This window comes from Alexandromys fortis, unplaced genomic scaffold (assembly GCF_014885135.2).
Source record: "Alexandromys fortis isolate MF-2015 unplaced genomic scaffold, M_Fortis_MF-2015_v1.1 scaffold_33, whole genome shotgun sequence".
NCBI lineage: Eukaryota > Metazoa > Chordata > Mammalia > Rodentia > Cricetidae > Alexandromys > Alexandromys fortis.
Window position 1 is genome coordinate 11,363,820 of NW_026067917.1, and position 24,333 is coordinate 11,388,152.

Sequence of the window (24,333 nt, forward strand, 5' to 3'; positions counted from 1 at the left end):
AGAAGATTTACCTATACCAAGGCTGGACAACTGCCCACATCCCCCCCGAAATGGATTATGGATATTTGTCTTTATTTATTTAGAGTGTTGGTTACAAGTTGTCATAGATAATGATTAGGAAAAAAGCTTAATAAAGGAAATTAGATTCAGAGTTCTTGTTTTGAAAACAAAAAATATGGGAAATGCTCTGGGAGAATGCTCTTCTCCATTGTAAAGATTTGTCGCTAATATTAGTTTAATAGAATGCTAATTGGCCAGTATCCTGAGAGAAAGTATAGGTGAAGTGACTAGACTAAAAGAATTTTGGGAAGAGGAAGCAAGATGAGAATGACTCCTTGATAAAAGATACCAAGCCATGTGGCTAAGCATAGATAAGAATTATGGATTAATTTAAGTTGTAAGAGCTAGTTAATAATAAGCCTTATCTAATAGGCCAAACAGTTTTTAATTAGTAAAGCCTCTGTATATTTCTTTGGAAGTGAATGGCTGGGCATGACAGAAAGTTTCATCTATATGCATTCTCACTCTAGTCAAAATTGCTATCATCAAGAAAACAAGTGATTGCAAATGCTGGTCAAGTTGTGGCAGAAAGAGAAATGTTTACATTCTGTTTATGAGGGCACACAATCATGCAGTCACTATCAACATCAGTATGACAGGCCTCAAAAAACTAAATAAAAGACTACCAAAAGCCCAGTTACATCACTCTTGGGCACTAAGACAGCACATACACTTGTGGTACTTGCCATCCATATTATTTTTTTTTTACAATAGACAAGAATGAGAACCAGCCAAGTCGTCCATACTCAGATAAGTGGTTAAAGAAAATGCTGTACATGTACTCACAGTGGAATTTTAGCAAGCTTGAATAAAATTAAATCATAGCATTTGTAGAACAATAAATATAAGCTGAAAATGTCATTCTAAGTAAAATATACAAGGCTCAGAAAAAATACATTTATCTTATATGTAGAACCTAGATTTAAAATTATGTAAGTATTTAATACATGGTTGATTGTACGTTCATGAATACATACATGTGTAGGTCTCAAAACTAGAAAGAGAATGGTATGGTGAGGAAAGGATATCTGAATGGGGTGGATAGTAGAGAAGGTAATGAAATTGAAATATATGTGCAAATAAAGCAGAACAGAAGATTAAATAAGAGATCAGTCAGGAGACAAGAGGGAACTTTAATAGAGAAAATATAATGACACATATGTTTGAAGACAACCTACTATTTACTATGTTACTCTAAAACAATTATTTAAATAAACAAATACAGCCTGGTTCTTGTCCAGCTTGTTATTGGGTGTCCCTAGTTGAAGGCTACAGTTTCTTCAGCTTCATATTCTCTCTCTCTCTCTCTCTCTCTCTCTCTCTCTCTCTCTCTCTCTCTCTCTCTCCTTTCTTCTATAGGAATAAAGAATGATAATATTTGGTAAAGCTGTTAAATCAAGAAGATATATGAACATGAACACATATTTCAGAATATCAATATAATGTCAAAACTCATCAAAACATTGCCCGAGAAAAGAAGATATTGGAATGCACAAAATTATACTATTAAGATATGTAGCAGAAAATATCTATTTTTAGTTTCTCCTATATATGATATTAATAATATCAATTTTATAGCTTGATGGAATTCACAATGATAGTTCCATTATTTCCATTTGAAGTTTTGGTGCTGATTATTAACCCCAGGGAATTTTCATGATAGAAAACATTCTACACCCAATTTCATGTCAAATCTCACTGTGATACATCCACATATGCGTTCATCATCCAAGGATTGTGTCTACGTAGCTCCATCTAGTTCCATTCTCTAATCTGTAAAAATCTCCTTTCTTTTTTTTTTTTTTTTGTCTGTATATGACATTCTTCACTTTCTTCAACTGTACTAAACATGCAGGATTTTATTCTTTGTAGCTTAAAAATGACAAACATGCAGAGAATAATAACCAATGACATGGAGTATGTGTATGTGTGTGCATGTGATATTTTCTTAAACCATTACTTTGCTGAAGGGTATTGAGGTTCATTCCAAACCTTAGCAACTTTGAATATTTCTCCAATGAACATGAATTTTGTGGTAGAATTACCTTCATGTACTGACTTAATTTTCATTGCGTATTTAATGGAAAAGTATGCCAACAGATGCATATGTTAATTTTATATTTAGAATTCTATTAAAATTATATAGTTTCCCTATTCCTAATAACATTTTATACAATAACTAAACATATTTAATTTTGTTCTTTTTCACCATATTAGCAGACTCTAATCCTTGTACATTGTGTATAATAAATCTCAGAAATGAATGAGCAATAATAAGGACTTTTTATGAAGTTTGACTCATTCTTAGAAGTTCAAATTTTCTTTTTGTATCTCTTCATTGAGAAGATAAAATTGAGATGTTATATTTGTTTAAAACAATGGATTCTTCTTATTATCAAGAAGTGGGGATTTTATTATTCTTACATATACATATCATTAAAATGTCTGTAAGATTATTATTTTCTCTGCAAGGGGTTTCAAAAGTTTTAGTTTGCTTTCAGTATGCAAATTTATGCAATTAGCCCCACTGAGTAGCATTTGTGGTTAATTTCTTCCATAACTGGCTTTCTACATGTGTACCTCTAAATAATAATTGGAACATGTGATCTCTTTGGGTGGGAGCTTTCTTCTCTGATGTTTCTGCCTCATTGCCAGACGTGGTTATTGTTAGGTCCTTCTGAACTAACCACAAGTTAAAAGAACAAAACAACATGTAAGCAGGTGTTTCTCCAGAGTTTTCAGAGTATTTTCCAGAAATATATTTTACAAGTTTTCAGTCTGTTATCTCCAGATGTATTTCAGAGATTTACAGTTGTATGTTATCTTTCATTTCTTAATTCTAGTTTTGACCTATACATAATCGCAGCCTGGGGCAATATTTCCAAATGCTTCCTCAATGTTTTTCACAATTATACTAAAGGCAAGGAAAGGATTAAGAGAGAAAACAATTGTAGACAGCCTGTAAGGGTCAAACATCTACCAAAATACAAAACCTGGCAACATGAACTCTCACAAAGAGCCCAATCAAATGTGGAAGAATGGTGTGTCAGACTATCAATTAATCTCCTATAGTGAAACTCTCTGCTTCATAGTTTAAATAAAGCACTCTGAAATAAATTATGTATATGTATATGCATATATGTATATATGTCGGGGACCAGCCCCAACAAAAAACACTTCCCACCTGCGTAGAGGCATGGCAACAATAAAGACATGATTCACAAGACAGTAGAGGGAGGGAGTTTCAGGAATTATTCAGATCCCAAATTCCCTGTGTTTATTTTTCCACCAGCTTTTATACCAAATATAAACTGGAGGAGAAGATAATAAAACTGCTTAATTAACATTCTGTTGCCTAGGTAGCTTAGATGACTCAAGTCACATTTTCCTCATGTCCACTTGGTCACATAGGCAGAAAACACCTCCTCCCCAGAGTCATAGTTACAATGGAAGGAGCAGAATCATATTAGCATACCCTCACTGCCTCAGAATGGTGCCGAGTTTACCAAACTTCAAAAGAGGTCAGGTGACCACCTCCTGTGTAGGGAGGTGGAGATTGTACCAGTTAGTCTCTCAGATTCTCTGACCACCAGACAATGTAGAAAATGGGCCTACATCTCTCAGCTCCCACACATATATCATAACATTCAGCTGGTTCTGTGGTTCTTAACGTTGAACATGGCAGTCATCTCTTGTTTTAGAGGCATCCCTAACTCCCAGCATATAGCTTTGCTATCTTCTTAGTTCCATATCACTAGAAAACAAGGATTTCTGCTAATGCCAGCTGGCACGTAGGTGAAGATGATGTCTATAAGGCTTATTCTGAAAGAAGACTATAGATGACCTAGAAACTGGCTCTTTACCTGCTGCAGATGATTCTAATGTTATTCTATTACAGAGAGCCATTAAACCAGGACAAACATATTGGCATCTGTGCACTTTCTCCAAAGCTACATCTGGTGTGCTATCAACATGAGTCATTTATTGTTCATAAATTCCTTGTGGCATTTTTTTCAATGGTATATCTGTGCTTTAAAGTATATTGGGCTGCATACCTGTCACCTGGGAATATCCCATCACAATTTTTCTCAGAAGTACTATATTTGTTCTCATTTTTGTTACTTTATCTTCTGAATCATGAATCTAAGTTAATTTATGTTAGAAGAAAATTAAAAATAAGTCTGTGAAAAGTGCTCTGTGAAAAGATGTTTTGCTGATCCTTTTTGGTTGGTTTGTACCTATGAAAGTCATTTTTTTTCTGAATTGGTAAGGCTATTTAATGAATATAAATACAGGATAATAGAAACAATGTTGTTTGCTATTTTAAGTTATTGTTTTGCTGTGTTCAAAATTCCAGTTTTATAACTAAAGACTTTAACGACATCAAGGTCTCCCATCCATTCTAGATGATCTACTCCTGGATGTTTGATAGTATTTTTGATCATTTGTTTGGATTTTTATTTGATTTAGCATTTTTGAGACAAGGTCTCATTTACTCAAGCTTATCAAATAGCAGAGGGTGACATAAACTGCTCATCTTCCTGCCTGCAATTTAAAGTTCTGGGATCACAGATGTGCACTTGGTTTTATGTTATGCTTTGATTAAGTGCTCTTTATATACTAAATTATTTTAGGATTTCTATCATGTTGTTCACTGAGTAGTCTATGTTGTTAGATTGTCAAAACCCATACCATCATCCATCCCATAAGTATCAATCTCTCGCATGCATTTACTTCCTTATGTCACAAACACTGATAGATTAAGTAGGTCAATACTCATCTATTTCTTTTTTGTCACTTAAATTTTGTTAATACTTTGACAGTGTAATTTTGCTTATTATTTACCTTTCATTGTAAACTTAGCTTTTCTTTTTTTCTAATTACCACGCCTATAATTTGACATAGATGATATATAGTTCAGATAGATAACTTTATAATAATTAATAGTGATTTTATTAAACAAGTCTAATATTGAATTATAGTTTCATACTGTCAGATGTTCAGAATAATTTGTCAGTTATCAGTGTCTAAATTTAGCAATTTCCCCCAATTTCATATATTATTTGATCAAATTCTAGCCTTCATCCTGTAAATAATCATATCTTTGAGAAGGGAACACCCAATAGACCCAAATATAGCTCTGATTTCTTTTTATATTTTAACATTAGACTATAAACTTGATTTAAAATCTGACCTTCCAAATCCAGTATTTCTTTTTTTTTGTTTCTCTTTGCCTGGCTATCCTACCCCTGTTGAAAACTTTCAGTGGATCATGCTCCTGTCTTAATGGATTCTACACAATTAGAGGGGTTTACAGACTTGAAAAAGGAATATTTGGGGTCTATTCTATTGAGAAATATCATATTACATGGAAAAGGGGGAAAGGAGTATTTATGGATCATTTTCATTTAATTGAACTGCAGCCTTATGATTCTTCTCCATGATTTTATCATGGTGTGTGTGTTTGTGTGTATGTGTGTGTGCGAATGTTTGTGTTTGTTGGGGTGGTATATGTTTGCGTGTATATGCACATGTGTGCACTGTGTCCACATAAGACAGTATGCCTCTCTGCACCTGCCTATCTGAATACCCCACACCAATGCCATAGGAAGGTTTTAGGTCATTTTCTCATCTTATTCCTCAAAGGTCTCTCCCTGAAATTCACGGTTTTCTTTTGGGTTGATAATCAGTACTCATCATTGATTCTCTTGCTTCTGTTCCTGATAACTGATATTGTAGGCCCATGTGCGATGACTTCTAGTGTGTTATGTAGGTGTGTAGGTCTGAATTCAGGCCATCATGGTTGCTTAGCATATGCTCAGCCATTGAACCATCTCTCCAAACTTCCATTGAAAGTCTTTTTAAATTCATTTTCCACAACCACTTCTGTGATGCCTTTCCATAGTTCATAAACATGGATGAATCCTTCTCTTTGTACATCAGGAAATGGGTATTTTTATAAAATTTTTGCCCTGTGTTATATTAACTAACTGGAAATGATGACTAATGTTAATTCTCATTTTAAAGTCAAGATTTTTAGTTATTTATTGATCCAGTATTAATTATGAACTATTTTATCCATCTTGAGAAAGTAATTATTAAAATGTAAATACAATATTAACAATAATAAAATAATAACAGTTTATCAATTAATTAAATTACATACCACCTCAATTATATAGTCAAAATTATCAGCCAGGTTTGCAAGTAGACTATTAATATGTGAAGTTCTGTCCTACATTTATAGTAGATTCTTGGCCTAGCTAGTAGCTATGAAATTTTCTTCTAAAATATTATGAAGGTTCAATGAGATTTTTTTATTCAGAGTCTGATTCTTAAATTCCCACCAGATATAGTAAGCAGAGCTGAGTTGTAAGAATAATCAATCATTCTATGTTCTGTATTGTCATTTTTAAATAAAATGCATGCACCAAATAGCTATTAACATCTACATCCACATTTTGCTAGCATGAATATTTGTTAGCATATCATGTTAGGATGAAACAATTTGCAGTGTTTGAATTACAAAGTAGATATAGTTGTGTTTTATATTAGTTGGAGCTACATTAATAAAATGAAAACAGTTATACATAATTCAAAATGAAAAAAATAATACACTATATCAATAATTATTTGGTTTATGAAAGTTAGAAAATGAGGACAGCAAAGCTACCCTTCTAATTCAAAAACAACATTCATGTTCCAAAAAATGGAGTTCACAATTGACCAAAAGACAAAGAAAAACACCACAGTTCCTATATAGGCATACTATGTTCTTAGTTAGATAAAAAGAAATGGAACTCAACAAAAAGATCATGACATGAGTAGAAAGCCAAGTATGTGTTATACTAAAGCAGAGTGAGCTGACAGTTGGTCAAATCAAATAAGGGTCAAGCAGAGTCACCGCACTTAAAGAATAACGGTCACTAGGACTTCCTTTATGAACCCTAAAGTAAGTTAATTAAGTAAGCTTAAAACAAAAAAGAAGATATATACATAGTTACACACACCTAGACATACACATAGAAAAAGGAAAAGAATAGGCAATACTGATGGCAGAGAGGGCTGAGATGGAGCCTAAGGCCTTTGTAATCTTGGGGAATTAAAGGCAAGTTTGGTGCTGAGAATGACCTAGTGTAATATTCAGAAAACGTCTTCTATAAAAGGCAAAAGTAGATACTTTATGCTTTGAGGACCTTGCAGTCTCTGAGGTGGTATGAAATCGGTCAGAAACAGTATGTAAAATAATGAGTGTAGCTATGTTCCAACAAAATGTTTGTAAATAGAGTAAGGCTTTAATTTGACATTGCAGACCTGATATAAATGAAAAAAAGTCATGACCAGGAGGGGAAGTGGAACACAGAGTAAGCCGAGATCTTGAATAGGACAGATGAGATGGCGCTAGCAGAGAAGCAGTGGCATGGGGACTTGATTATTAGCTCAGCTAAATTTGAAAAGCGGTGGAGCAAAAATTTGCACAGTAGAACAAATATGGACTATAAAACTAGTAAAATATCTTCTGACCACTCTTGCCTACTGAAAGAAATAAGAAACAAGGAAAACATGAGTTAGTATTAGGAAGGAGGTTTGGAGTTTTAAGAGAAGGCAGATGAATTCATCTCAAGTTGTAATTGAAAGCAATTAAGGTAAGGAAACCGTATAGGCAATATAGCCTACTAAAATACCCAATGTTCAATTCGCAGTGTTCCAGATGTATTATTGTTATTTATTGTCTATTATTTTGTATTTTATAAATTACCAACTACATTTTTGTCAAAGAGCAACATATTTTGACTCATTTATCTGCAGTCTTAAAAGCTTCTATTGTTCATCTTATGGGAAAATTGAACCTCTATAATATATTAGAACAGTATTTTTAGGTCATAGAGATCATCATATCTTCTACTGAAGTGTTTTTCAAATCCAGCAAATCCTGCGCTCATCAGCAACTGTGCACTGTGTGTTCCTGTCACCCACTGTCTTGTGCATTTATCACAATAAATCTGAATTTACTTGAAGGGTTTGCTAACTTGTGTTTTAATGATGTATTTCTTCTGAAAGAAATCAAGCATAATGAAATATATTATGTCCAGTATTTCTATATTTTTCACCAATGAAACATAAATTGTTGAGGTAGAATATACACACTTTGGTTTTATGCAGGTTACACATGGGTTGGTAAGTCAAAACAAGCTCCCAAAGATAGAAAATCAATTGATGCATCAGGCGGAGAAGGCATGGATGGGGAAATGAACCATCACACTAATACTTTTCCTCTTGAAATAATTTAATTTGCAAGAATTTGAAAGGACTTGGTTACTTGAACATAGTAATATGCTAACATTATAAAAGCTGAACACTGATTGACATTAAATGCGTTACCAATCCTTCAACTAAATGTAAACCAATCTGTTTTTAAGATAACAGATATAGCTTCTTCTCAGGATCAATTATGCTTAATATTAATGTATTTAAGGTTAATCATTGTATGTGCTGGGTTTGATATAAGGCTATATTTGTTTTTCTTCTACAGACCTGCTACCAAACTGTCAGCAACTGAATTGCCAGTTTAAATGTGCAGTGATCAGAAATATTACAAAATGTTACTGTGAGGATGGATTTGAAATAGCAGAAGACGGGAGAAGCTGTAAAGGCAAGTATGAAAGGCGACTCTCTCTGTATTCTTTGGCATGCACCAAGTACTTGAGATAACCACCACCTTAGGAAGGAGATAGCTGCATTTTTCCTTAATTTTTTGAGGATCCAACCCTCTTCAAAAGGCATCATAGCATTTGAACATGATTATATGATAAGCAAAGTCTTTTCCCCTGTCCCAGAACAAGTAGAGAAATACAAAGTGGAATTCTACAATCCTTTTTAAGAGCAGTTCTTTTAATCCAAGAACCTTCTACTAAGCCACATTTCTCTAAGTTTCTTCCCCACTTCCCAGTATGTCCATGGGCCAAGTATGAAGCCTCTATTCATTCTCCTTGATAGACCATTAAAAATACAAAGTGAAATAGTATCTAATACTTGTATGAAGGCTTAGTTAATAGAAATTTAATAAAATATCTCAAAACAATCTTTTCTCATGTTAAATTTTTACAATTTTTTTTCTTACAAAATAAAGGTTAGCATTACCCATAAAGTATGACAATTATATATGTATTTGTACCAATTTTTAACTTATTTTTCAATAATAGCAAAATCTGGAAATACAGAAGTAATATTTAGCCTCCCACTACCACACTAGATTTAATTATTTTTACTTCTTAATTGATTTATGGTTATCATATTTCTGCAGTGTAGTAGACATGTAATTAAATAAAATAATTACTATGCATGTAATGTTCTTTAAGGTTTTGACATCAATAACTTTGTTATCTGAGGTTTGATTAATACCACAGCAATCAATATAAATATTGACTTTCATATTATATCCATTTCTTAATTGTAGTTTGGGGACCTAGGTGTTGGCCTGCCATACATGTCTAGCATGTGTGAATACCTGGGTTTGAATCCAGCTCTCCAAAGGGTTAATTGCTCCAGATTTTCTGAGCACTCTTTGGCAAATGTACATCCTTCAAAATGATTCATCTGTAACACTAAAATACTATAAGTCATTGCTGTATTCTTTTGACATCTATGATGTGTATGCTAACATATGTATAATCTTTATGTACTTATAAACACAATATGTTGTGTGCATTTACATCGTCCTGAATATATGTATTTTAAGCACACATATATGCTTAAATCTGTTAATATATACATACTAAGATATAGTTATAAATTACATAAAAACACTAAATAACATGAAACAGAATACTATACCTTCCAAACCACTAATAATGACAATATTTTCAAAATAACTTTGTTTTCTCTAAAGTAATTTTACTTAGGTGATTATTTTACCACTTATGCCTTAATACATAGTTTTAAACTCAAGATAATTGAGTAAAAACAATTTTTCAAAATTCTAATGTCAAAGGCATTAGAAACAAAATAGAACTGTTTTAGTGACATTTCTGTTGAGATGATAAAACACCATGACCAAGGCAACATGCATAAGAGTTTATTTGAGTTCTTGGATGCAAAGGGATAAGAGCCCATCACCAACCTATCAGAGAAGCATACTGGCAGGCAGGCATGGAGTCACAACCAGGAGTTAAGATCTTAAACCACAAACAGGAAGCAGAGAGAACAAACTGTGAATGGCATGAGTCTTTTAAACTTCAAAGACCCTAGTGATGAAAATGACGCCTTTTATTTCATCATTCATCATCTATGCTAAAATGCCTCCTCAATCTGCTCTGCCAACTGGGGATTGAACATTCAAATGAACAAGTCCATGGGGGGATATTCTCACTCAGACTCAAAACTTAAGTCTGCAGGATTCATATTTATCATGAAGAGGCTCCTTTTGATAATTTGGTACTTGACTTTTAGGTTATAGTTTATTTTGTGTGAAACACAAATATTATAAACGTATTCATAGTCAAATATTTATCTTATCCTAAATCTACCATAGGAAGACAAAATACTGCTTTAAAATAACCTTTAAAAATTAGAAAACCATACACAGAATTTCACATTTTTGAAAGAATCAGACCAACACTAATGTCTTTATAATAATGAAAGTCAGCCTAACATAAATTTGTGTCAATCAGGAAGTCTTTGGACCTACTACATTTTCCTCATTTAAACCCGATCTCATTATTTATATTTTAGGCTAGGGTATGGACCTCTGGGCACCCTTGTCTTTCACTGAGCCTTAACCCAAAGTATTCAAGATTTGTGTTTTCTGAAGCCAAAGTGGAACTGAACTTCTGTTCAGGAATCTTAATCTCTTAATTAACAGCAAAAGCTCAGCCATGCTTATTTTCTTTTGTTGTAAAAAGGAAAAAGCAAAAGCAAATATGTGGTGATTATTTTGGAAGTAACTCATAGAAAATGCATTACTTTTATTTTGCTTGCATTCCTTAGTGGCCAAGTGTGAGAAACATTTATTTCTCTTTCACTGTATTTCCCGACAATTCCCTGTCCTTATGGGAAAAAAAATGAAGGCAATATCATAAGAAATGGCATGTCTATTCTTTTGTAGCCAATTCTGTGGAGTTACATGAATGTTACAGCTATATATTCCATCTAGGTTAAAAGAACAAAGGAAATTGTTAATCACATTTCTGTCCTGGATAACATAATCATATCAGTAAAAGTAAAACAGAAACCAAGAATATTAAAGTTGGAAAAATCTGTGAAAGTAAATAAGCATCATTACCGCAGCCAAGGGCTGAACTTTTCCAAATGCAAACCTAAATTTCTTTCAACATTACTGTTAGATGTAGCTCCAAATACTGATCTATCTCCCAAAGTACTTACTTCAAATGAGCCATCCATGACTGCAAGTTATTATAGGTCTATAAAGAAATCCAAAGTCAGAGCAAAGAATTCCATATAGGTTAATTCTTTCCCATCTTAAATAGCCCCTTATGCTACACAGCAAGGTTTTTTTTTTTTTTTGCTTTCCATTATTAAATTCCTTTATTAGCTATGGTTGTCCCAGAAGCCAACCCTGTGACAAGAATTCAAAATGAAAGATTATCTTGTTTTTGGTATTTGTATATTTGTTCATTCTTTTTCCTTCCTTTCTCTTCCACTTCCCATTTCTATTTCTCCCTTACTCATTCATTCATTCTCTCTTTCACTCCCTGCTCCTACCTTTCCTTAATTTATCATAATGATAGAGAACGGTGATGCACAAAGATAAAGATTATTAATATTTGAAAAATCAATATAGTCACAGCAATGTCTGACTGAAGTCAAAATGTGTGACAAAAGCTTGTAGAAGGGGGGGGGGACAAAAAAAACTGGACAACTGGACTTTTTTGTTGACATTTCCAGGAGTAGATGGTTGTATATTGGAGGCGAGATCATCTCTCAATCATTGGTGAACTCCCTTCCTGATGGAGGTTCTCATGGAAAAAAATCAGTGTTGTCACAAGATCCTGCTTTGTGGAATTGAACTGAAAGATCTTTGGAAAGTGGACAGTTACTATCTGCTACAGGTCTCTTGAGAATCCTTCTCTAAATTGTCCCATGGAGTTCTTTATTTTACTACAGTATGCTGCTTTCTTGGTCTGATTGTTCAATAGACTTTTTTCATCACTAACCTTTATAGGTATCATCTGGTACCTATTAAATCAACTTCCTTTCTTTACTTCTCCTGACTTAGATCTCACCATATCAGTGTTTCCTCTGCTATCATAGAACCTACTGCATATATTCACTCTTCCCATTTTTGTATTTTTCCAAACATTTCATGTGCTGCTCAATGCACTCTCTAGTTTCCACCTTTCCTGCATACCTTGAAAAATTTGTGCCTTTGATGCCTCAGAGTGTAGTCAAACAACATGCTCACATTTTTTTTTCAAATTAAAAAAGAGAAGAATAAAAAGATATAAGGAAGGAAAGAAAGAAGAGAAGAAAGCAGGAAGGAAGGGACAGAGGGAGGGTAGGAGGGAGTGAGGGTGAAAAGAAGGAAGGAAGAAAGGAAAGAAAGAAAGAAAGAAAGAAAGAAAGAAAGAAAGAAAGAAAGGAAGGAAGGAAGAAAGAAAGAAAGAAAGAAGGAAAGGAAAGAAAGAAAGAAAGAAAGAAAGAAAGAAAGAAAGAAAGAAAGAAAGAAAGAGAGAAAAAGAAGGAACTCTCAAATGTCTACAAAGAACTTGCCTCATTTTGTGGTCATCGCATTACAGCTGCCCTCATCCAGATCTTTTGAAACTGACTGCATTATGTTCCTAAATTTGTGACCTCTATTTCACTCTTTCAAGCATTGCTGTTTTGTAACCTAGTTATTCATTTAAAGAAGCTTTGAAGATTTTTTTTCCTTATAGTTAAGGAAGGCTAATTGTTTCATCATTGTTACCTATGACTTTGATAACTTGGGATGTTTGAAATGTTGGCATATTTATTAGTACATCTAAACATCCTCTGCATCAGTTATCATATGAAAAGCTAAATATATACTATAATTAAAGGTCATTTAATTCCTTTTAAAGGATTTAAGTGTCTGAAAAGTAAAAACCTAGTGTTTGTAGATGCCTCAATTCAATGTGAAAGTCACTCAATAAAGGCAATTTCTACGTGTAGAAAAATGATAGAAAATGATTTAGAATGTAGTATGGGATTCTCACATTATTCCAATATTAACACCCTACTTGTTGACTCCCAAAGGCCGTTTTTTTGGGGGTTCCATTGGATTATTAACTGTGATCATACTAATTCCAATCACTGACATCCTCTGAAAGTTCTTGTTTTTAATATCCTCAAAGAATCATGGAGTCCCCGACAGGGGATTCTCATGGAGGCCATTTCCTTACCTGTCCTCCCCACATTCAGGTACTATTGTGTGCCAGGTGAATTTTATCTTCACATTCCTTTCACTGTAGGAAATAATCAACTTTATCTTTTCTTTTAATGTCTAGCTTCATACTCTCCTAACTTCCAAGCATAGGTCAGATACCTCTCTCTCTTTCTCATCAAGCCTATATTTTCCATTGCTTTTTGTTCATTACCCAAAAAATACTCTATAGACAACTGAAAGTTGGCATAATACACAAATAAAGCTCATGATCTCCCTCTATTTAAACCCATACTTCTTATATTCTTTTTTGTCAATATTGGATGACTGTTCACTTTTATTATTTAGCTTTCAGATGTTATTTAGCCCATTTATTAAAGTTTGTTTTCTATTTTCTTTTCTCTATTATTACTGCCGCTGACTTCAAAATATAATGAATTTAAAATTAACTAGGTGAGGAATTACCAGGAGAAATAGGAATTTATGACAAGACTTCATAGGAATTCTAAAGCTATCCTAGACTTCATGAGACCCTCTGACAAATGTCCATACACATACACACATACACATATTTATATTTTTTCATATTTCTGAGATTAATACTCAGTTTTCTAGTTTATTTTTTTCCACACTAATCAGTCCATGTTTAGCCTAAAATCATTTAGAATTAGAAAACAAAGATCATTGCTTGGCTCCTTTCTAATTAATATCTTCCAGATGTTGTATATAATATATACAGCCCTCTAGATTAGCATACAAATTAATTCATTATCGGAACTATAAATTGCCTTTCCCCTTATACACACTTACATCACTTGACTCCTTCAGATCAAAATTCAGTGTCATCTCAATGCCTTATAGAAGCCTCTAAGTCTAACTGTAATATACGTTTTATTGACTAAGGAAATCCTAATATTGTTTAAACTTAGTTTATTAGAAATTTTCTTTTTTTAATTGAAAAAAGGTTTTTTCTTACAATACATTTTGATTATGTTTTTTTCTATGTGAGCTCCTCTAAGATTCTCTACACTTTCCAAGCCACACAAACCCTCTCCTTTTCCTTCTCTCTCATTACAAAACAAGCAACCATCTGAAAATAATACAATAGAAAAAAATGTTTTAAAATGGATAAAACAAACAAACACACAACAGGGGAAGCAAAGAACCAATTAAAATGCAAAAGAAATATATACAGACATGACACAAACCCATTCCAACAAAATCAGAAACCATACTATGTAAGAAAGAGATCTGTAAGAAAGGAAAAAAACAATTTTATATATTTGTTTATTTATTTATAACAAATTTTAAAATGTCCAAAAATACCACTGAGTTTCTCTTGTATTGACCTTATACTATTGGGCACAGGGCCTGTTCTCAAGTTTTCTTTAAGTGTGGTTCCCATATCCAGTGAATTCTATATCTAGTCAGACTCTACTGGAGAAAGAAAGCTTTTTTTTTTTTTCTGATAAAGGCAGGTATCAATTGGAACAATAAAAGTAGATGGAGGACTATAGATGATTATGCAAATCTAATTAAGAGAAAATTCAGGAAGTCCAGCTTGATTCTCAACACATAAATGTATGTGTTGAACAAACCTGAGTTGGACCCCAGAAGCTCATGAAAATAAGCATGGGAGAGAAGTGGCTCTACTAAGTTATATACACAATAACAAAATGAAATGTTTAAAAATGATAACAGTTTTAGTTTCAGTAAGTGTCTGATAATTTCTCTTTTCAAAATAGTGAATTGTGTTTTCAAGGTTTGACTCAAAAATCACATTTAATCAGTAGATTAGAAGCATTCTACCAGATTAATTGTTAGATAAAAGAATGAAAAGGCCATTCCTATACATACTGGAATAATTCAACAAATATATATTATAGTGCTTTTGACATTATAAAGACAATCATGTTTGTCTAGCTAGCATGACCACCACAAAGTCATTACCTTTTTATAACAAGTAACTAATACTAAATATGATCTTTCTACTTTGTAAATATAAAAACAGCAATGAACTTGACTTTTAAGTGAAATTATTTTAAACTGTTTATTAGAATTAGTTCAACTTTTAAAACAATAGTTTCTTTGAAAGTAAATATTTTCTTCAAGAAAACATTGAAATCTCCAAATATAAAGTTGCTTAGAAATGACCTTAATATTTCTTTCAGATCACGATGAATGTAGCATTTACGGTATTTGCAGCCAGACCTGCGTGAATACATACGGAGCCTATGCTTGTAGTTGTGTGGAAGGCTATCTAATGCAGTCAGACAACAGAACTTGCAAGGTGAAACATGGTAAGTTATAATCTTGCTTCTTCCAGATTCTCCTTCTCTGTTTACAGTTCTTTCTTTTGCAATGAGGAGCAGTCATGTGGGGCAGCTTCTGCTCCTGTGAACTCACTGATACGTGCCTAGAGACTCAGAGCAATCCTTTTGATAATTGATACTCTTAGACAACCCATTCAACTGGAGAAATGTCTAATTAGAAAATAGGTGGATTAATGGATTTTAATTACCAATCATTTTACCGGACTCTCTAATATAGGTTGATTCTGTGGACTTCTGCTTTGAGCCTGAAGCTTCTATTCCATATACTAGGGTGATCTGCTACAACCCAGTTCAGTTTACTCTTTTACTTAAAGTTTGGCAATAACTTCTTCCGATCTTGAGAATAAAATGTGATCTAATTAATAGAGTATGAGCATCTAACTATCTAATTTATTATTTACTTTTCCAATTCTGTTTCTGTCCCTGTCTTTGCTTCCATCTCTTCAGTTGACTCTCTCAGAAATTCTGTTTTCTTTCTTCTACTGTACTGAGATTACTCTCTTACGCCTGTTAGCAAGAACTTAGTTACAAGAACGAAGCACGGTTAATAAAGAGAGAAAGAAATTGAGGTTCAACTTAAAGGTCAGGAAAACAATACAGCCAGCCACTGACTCTTACCTAGACCTAAGTCTGAAAATGGTGATCCTGCATCCAGGAATCTCAGAATGACAATGACAGTGTGAACTGTCTCCTCCCATCTTATATTCCTCTTTAGGGCTGGGATTAAAGGTGGGCACCACTGGGATTTAATGCATCCACTGACTGGTTTCTATGCAAACTAGTGTGGCTACTGTGTTTAAAGGTGTGTGTTATCACTGTCTGGTATGTAAGGCTGACCAGTGTGGTTGTTTTGCTCTTTGACCTTTAGACAAGTTTTACTTATTAAAATACAAATAAAAGGTCACTCCACAAGAAGAAGTATATCTTTTTTACAAACCTAAACTGAGTGAAACTTGAAAAATTGTTGTTCTGAGTTTCTTTTATAGATCTCATAACTTGTTTGATCATTTTCTTGGTACAGCATGTAAACTATTTAGAAAAAAAATATTTGCACCTAAAATCATAAAGAGAAACTTCTTCAATTCTTCATTTGTCTCTGTCAATTAGAAACTTTATGTACAAGACCACAATTGCTTGGGTGTGGGATTCAGACCTTTAAAAACATTAAGCCGTGTTCTATGTTTCCAATTTCCCTTTCACGAAGAGTTATCAGTCAAAATGTTGATGTCCTGAAGAAAGCTGATTCTCCACTGTTTCTATTGAGTCAGACAATATTGCCTCAGACACTCATGGAGAATGAAATGTCATAAGCCTGACTCAAGAGAACACTGCTTCTCTTCCTACAGAAGGAGTTTATCTGACAGTAATAGGATATGACTAGAGAGAGATGGCGCACGGTAATGTCACACTGTTTCAAGAAAAGGTGATGACTCCCGAATTGATGATGGAATATACAAATCACCTCCATGCCCTTAGCTTGAAGACAGTGTCTGCCTACAGAGTTCGAAAAACAAACAGTTGCCATGGTGATATTGTGGCTTAAAGCTTAAGGAAAATGAGTTGTTGATAACAAGGGCCTAAGTCTATAACAAAGAACAACTGCTTTTGAAGGTCACATGAATATTTGATTCCATGCATTTGCACAACTCAGGAAGAAAACCATCAGTCTGCTTCCGTTTTCTCACATATACAGCAAATGAACCAGAGAAAATAGTTGGTTTTGGTTACACATATATTTTTCCTTTATATATCACTATATATATGCAAAACTTTCCAGAGATTCTGGAAATATACAACTATAAAGCCCTAATTATGGAGAAGTTAGCTAAAACCAGACTGAGGAGGAAGATTCTACAGAAAGATCCTTGGGGCAGGGGCTTTTCATAGCAACTGATAGCAAACTGTCTTGAAAGCTGATTACAAAGGGGCTGAAGTTTCAAAATGAATCATTGTTGTTGCCGTCTAACTGTTCGCTCCTAAATAAGACTATGGGGTCTGATTTTCAATCTGACAATCAATAATATTAAACAAATTACTTCAGTTGCTTGTTTTTTCATCTATCTAGTAATATGCCCGAACATAAGTAAAATTTATAAGCCTCAAGAACCACTTTATGAAGCATTATTGACGGAAAGAAGGCTATTGTCGGGTTTGTGGTCAAGAGGAAAGGGCACAATATTAAGCAAGAAGCTTTAGTTCTTAATATGTGAAACTGAGGAGTTCCCCCATACATTTCATACTCTGTCAATCAAACATTTCTAAATTGGAAACCTTCATAGGTAATCTGCTTGTGATCATAATTGGTACTTTACACTACCTAACTCAAAAGAAATATTTTGTAAAAGAAAGTCAGGAAAGTTACATCAGGCATGAATACTGGGGTAATCCTGAACTCTAGGAGGAGACTCAATTAAAGGAAATGAGATGAAGTACAGTCTATGACTGCAATGGGATTTATAGGAAAAGCTACTAACTGTCTAATCAAATATTAAGTTCAAATCACTCGTTATAGCTACCACTGAAACTTCCTGAATACTCAAACATTTTGTTTTGAAAGCAGAATTCTGATAATGATAAAATTTTCTTTATTGGATGTATCTTCTAGTTAATTTATTTAAGTTGACTTTGTTATAAAAATATCTTAGTCTGTGTCTAATCAAACTTGGAATTTAAAGTAATAGTTCCAGTAATGGAGAAAGGTGTTTACCTTACAAGCTCTTGACAGTTTTATTCTTGATAAATTTTGGCTTGTTGGTCTGTTTGTTGTATGTCCTAAGCAGATCTCATGAGCCAGTGAAATTCCAGTGCTTGTACTCAAGCGTTGGTGACACAAAGGACCTTGAATTGATTTTGTGCTCATCACCATGAAAGAGTGGGAGAGTATTTCTCACTTAGTGAGTGGAGCAGCTAAAACCTTCAGAGATGTGGACCCATTGCTTTTCCTTAAGGATTCTTTTGTAGCTTTCGTTTGTTTTTCAAGATTATAACTGTATTTTATCATTTCCCACTTATCTTTCCTCTCTCTGAACACTACCACATTCCCTCTCTTGAATCTTTTCATATTCATGGTCTATTTTTTCATCAATTGTTGTTGTTTTTGTTTTGTGTGAGTATGTGTATGCCAAAATATATAACTACCAACTGCTCAGTCTGTATAATGCTACCTGCCTGTATGTTTTCAGAGCTGAAAATGTAAGCACGGATCTTTTATTTGTTGCTCACTGATTTAGGGTCGAAAAATATCCTGAATAAGTGAAAACACTGGTAGGTATTTCAAGTCTTATACTGGTATAATGCAATTCAGTGCATCACTAAATAGAGCTGTAACAACAACACCCCTATGTTCCTTGCTATTTTCATCACCATGACAGGGAAGAAAAAAGCAAGAACAAAATTAAAACTTTAACGTCCCAAGTCCTAAATTAAAATCATGGAAGTATCTTAACATACAGTTAAGTACTAATGCAGTACTAAGGTCTTTGCAGTTGAAGAATCAACCACCATGGAAGTCAGAGCTGCTTTTGCTTCTTATTCAGCAGGTGGGCTCCAGTATAGCAGAGGATTGTCTCTCTCCCAATGTTGTTTGCAGTTCAGTTAGTAAGGCATCCTTCTATGTTTTCTTTTTAAAATTCACCTCACATTAAATGCTTCCTTATGAGACGAATGCCTCAGAATGTTGTATAGCTCAGAACAGCTTCTTGTGAAAGATCAGTAAACCAGATTAAAGTTATATCAGAAATTTTGCTCTTTATAAGAGTCCTTCCACTGACCTGTAAGTGTGATGGCATTTAGTGACAAGATGAGATATGAAGTGTCCTTAGCTAAGAACCATCCTAGTCGACTAGCACAGTACAGTAGTTTGCTTTGTTGTTCTTTATGTGGCACACATAGGTAGATGACATTGTAAACATATAGCAAATAGCAGCAGAAAAATAGCTCAGTGCTTAGAAAAATTATACACGTGGCACATGTTCTTTAGAAACTTCTGGGAACTAAGATAAAGATATAGGAGGTGCTGAGGCTAAAGAAAAGGAGAAGCAAAATCCTGGATGTAATTGCAAAGAAAGTAAGATTTTTTTTTGCCAGTTTGAAGTATTGTTTTTGGGCAAGAATAATTTGGAGATGAAACTCACCCCAGAGTGGGTTGGGCAGCTCTGATTTAGGTCCCTTGTATGTGTCATCCCCTCGAAGGTCTCCCTTTCCAAAATGCCTGAATTGGTATGAGGGCTGTATGTGAACTAAGGACAGTCACAGTAAAATGAACTCTCTTCCAAACAACCAGGCTGTATTGCCAGAAGCTCTAACCTATGGCAATTCTAGAATTGTCCAAAAGTCTGAAATTTTGAGCAGATAGCCTAGCCTTAAAAAATATTCATCATAAGGAATTATTTCTGTTATATTTGTTGTCTGTCCACTTGCAGCTTTGCAAATTAAATTCCATGGGATAAAATTTTCCAGTGTCATTTCCATTTCCCAAATTATACAATAGGGATCTTTTCTATCTAAAAACTGTTCAAGAGTGGAATATCACAAATATAAAATATTTTCATGGCTTCCTTTTTCTGATTTTGCTTTTGCCTGGAAAGCATAGTCATCTTCATAGTCTAGTAAGTTTCTTAACATGTCTATATTTATAACCAGCAACAAGGTTACAAAATGAATAAGGGATAACACAATCAAGGAATCTTATGTGTTATCATATCTTTGATTTACTCATAGTTTAGGAAAGTATTATCCATGACAAAAACCATATCCTTCTTTAGCTTTTGAAATTCTCTCTTTCTGAAGTTTATCTGCAACCTTTTTCTGATATGACAAAATAAAACATTCTTAAGCTACAGATATGAATTATAAAATTTGCCTTTTAGTCAATAGTATGCTAGGCACAACTTTATATTCTTCAAATGTTTTTTTTTTTTTTTTTGTAGAATAGCTATTGAATCACTACCTAAATCTTCAAATTAGAACATCACTAACTTACACCCTTTTCTAGGGGTGTCTTTTTAAAATATTGGATAAATTTAATGAATGATGATAAAAATTGAAACATTTAGGCTCATAGCAATGACAAGTTGAGAGATAAATGATTTAGTTATAGGTATAATGATGAGGCATTAGGAATAAGATTAATATTATGCCCATTTAGCATAGTAATGTGAGTAGGCCCACCCCTAGCACCTAGGAACTTTTCAAGGCAAGGGTTCTTGGCCACTATATTGGGCTTCAACTCATGGAGTCTTACATAAACCTTATCAAAGTAATTGGTTCCTCCCATGATGTTTGTACCACCACTGTCCTACTGGGCATGTCTTCAAAGAATAGTTATTATTGTGACTTATGGTGTTCATGGCTGGGTAAGCCTGATAATTGCATTTCCCTTACAGTAACATATACAGCATATTCCAGCAATCTGAAAGATAGCTAAAAGAAACTGTACTTTCAGATCAGTACATTTTTGATTTCTCCATGTTCTTTGAATTGAGTATGTGTTATCTTCAGCAATAGGGGTGATTATAAGCACTGACAATTAGCACTAATGTTTACGGTACATAGGTTGTAGCTTTCCAACAACTCCAGAAGAATGCCAGAAGAGGTACATCATTCCTGGCATTGGGAATTTAATTGCTTGCATGTGGTGTCCAGTAGTGATATTACTGCCTCATTATAGAGCAAATTATTTTAAATTGTTTTTAATATGTGTGCATATATACATTTCAGGACACTTTTACAATACTAGGCTTCCATATGACTGTTTTCAAGATATCTTTAGTGCTGGTTATAAGTCTCCATATCTTCTCCTCCTTCCTGCTCACCCATCCCCCATTAAATATTTTCTATTCCATTATTTCCCATCCCCATTTATAACATTGTATCAATTTCTTTTCACTAGAAAAACCCTGGTGGCCTTTTTCTAATTTCCTGTTCTCTGTAAATCTTCTAAAGGAAGCACACGTGTCTGAAGACTCAAAACTAATATTCATAAATTAAAGAGAGCATGCAACCTCAGCTTTTTATTTTTTGAATAGCTCACCTTCGAGAAATGGTTTCTAGTTTCATTCATTTTCCTGAGAATGCTATAAATTTTAAATGAAAAATTTCCAGCAGCTGGATACCACTTTATTATGTAAAAGTAACTCATTTTCATTGTTTATTCATTAGTTGATGGGCATCTAGGTTGTTTCCATTTAGGAAATGGAAAACTATGGCGAAAATGGAAAAGTATCGTTTATAGAGTGGCAAGGAACATGGATTAGCGGGTATCTCTATAGTAGGATATAGAACCCTTTGGGTAAACACCTATTGTATAATATGACTCTATCAAATGGTAGATCTATTTCCAGAGTTTTGAGGAAAAGTCACACTGATTTCAACAGTGACTATACCAGTTTACACTCATAACAGGAGCAAATAAATCATCTGTTTTTCCTGCATCCTTCCAATAATTTGTCCTCATTAGCTCTTTTGATCCTAGCAATTATGACTATGAATGGAAGAATGATATGTCAAAGTAGTTTTAATTTGAATTTATTTGTGTTAAAGATGAAACAGTCTTAATTTCTTCCTAGCTATTTGGGCTTTTGTTGTTGTTTGTTTGTTTGTTTTTTGAGAACTCAGTTTAATTCTATATCCCATTAATTTTTTTTTTTTGCTTTGGTTCTTGCTGTTTTTGTTTTAATTCTTTGTATACTCTAATTATTTTCTATCAGGACTATATCTGGTAAAGAATTTCTTCCCACGATGTAGGTTGCCTTTTCACTTGAATGGTGGTGTCCTTGGTTGTACAGAAGATTTTCAGTTTCCCAAAGCTTCATTTATTAGTTGTTGATATAAATGCTTGCGTTACTGGAGTCTTGTTCAGAAAGTCATTGCCTCTGCCAATGAGTTCAAGCACATTCTCTACTTTGTCCTCTATCAAATTCAGAGTACCAAATCTTTGTCAGGTACTTGATCCATTTAGGGTAGAGTTTTGTGCTGAGTGAGAGATAGAAATATAATCTTGTTCTTCTACATGCTGCCATCCAGTTGGACTAGCAATATTTATGGAAGATGGTATCTTCCTCCAATGTCTTTTGATAGCCTCTTAGTCAACAGTCAGTTGGGTTTTTGTTTTGCTTTGTTTCCCTTTAGTTGGTTTGCTTTATTCATTTGTTTTTGTTTTAGCTACTGTTTTTGTTTCTTTTTGAGATTGGAGACAAGCTTCTCATTTAAGATAAGCTGTTGCATTTGCAGAAATCTGGGAAATGCAGTTTTGTTTCCCAGAAACCATGTGGTAACTAAAGGCCTTCTAATTGCAGTTACAGAGGACCTGATACCATTCTATCCCTCTTGCCATTTATGTGGTGCCCATATGTATACGAAGGCACACACAAAAATAGAAATAAACAATTTTAAAAATCAGCTGACTGTCCATGTATGACCTTATAAGTGAGTGATCTATTCCATTTATCAATGTGATTTTATACCTGTACCACGCTATTTTTATTACCATGCCTCAACCATATAACTTGAAATCAGGTATAGTGACACTTCTTGCAATTGTTTTATTATTCTAGATTTCAATTTCTGTGAGAAATTATCTTTGAACTTTGACAGGATTTCCTTGAATCTGTAAATTGCTTTGATAAATGACCATTTTTGCTATATTAGTACTTCCAGTCAATGAGCATCTGATATCTTTCTGTTTTCTAGTTATCTTCTTCCATTTCTTTCTTCAGAGTATTAAAATTTTTATTGTACAAATCTTTAATTTCCTTGGTTATGTTTAATATAGTGTATAATTTTGATGTCATTGTGAATGATAGTTTCTTTGATTTCTTTTTCACAAAGTCTTTTATTAGTATATTGAATGTATAGGAAGGCTACTGATTTTGATTTAATTTTACATGCTACAACATAGATGAATATATTCATCAGCTCTAAGGTATTCCGGTGAAATATTTAGGGTCTTATATGTATAGAATACTTTTATCTCAACCCTCCTCAAAAATTCTTCTATTTGCAGCACATGGAAAATATCACAGAGACCCACCCACAACTGGCCAAGATATAGAGAATAAGAAACTGTGAAAAGCTCAGTATTAAACAGTTTATCTGTATCACACATTCCTGCTTCTTAGGCTCAGGGATCATTGCAGAAGAGGAGGCAGAAAGGTCTTAAGACACAAGGGCAGTAGATGACTATAGGAAACAGTGTTTCAGGACACAAGAATAAAGTTGCACGTAGGAACTCATAGCAATTTGGCAGCATGCAGAAAACCTATACAAGTTTAAGCTAGATTGAAAAGTTATTTGTGAGAAGAGAAATGAACATGAAGTCGTATCCCAAGATGAAGAACTAGTTGAAAAGTTATAGCTTCTGAGAGAGGGGACAACAGAGTTCCCTAAGGGTTTGGCCTCTGCTATGACAACCATTCTCCAGTAGATAGACAACATACAGGAGGATAAGGGCAGTGCAAATTGTACATTATGGGCTTGGAAAACACAGCACACTGAATTTGGTGGGTAGGCAAAGGGGATGCTTTATGGAGGAGTTTGGGTAAGGGACTGGATATAGTCAAAATACATTGTGTTAATTTTTAA

At 33.8% G+C, this 24,333-nt stretch overlaps 1 protein-coding gene across 1 annotated transcript in view; it reads left to right on the plus strand.

The window, feature by feature from the left end:
* Lrp1b (LDL receptor related protein 1B) overlaps positions 1 to 24,333 on the plus strand; it is a 1,445,827-nt gene that overhangs the window by 493,983 nt on the left and 927,511 nt on the right. The window contains 2 exon segments of the mRNA XM_050139953.1: positions 8,594 to 8,713; positions 15,592 to 15,720. Coding sequence (XP_049995910.1) covers positions 8,594 to 8,713; positions 15,592 to 15,720 — 249 coding nt within the window.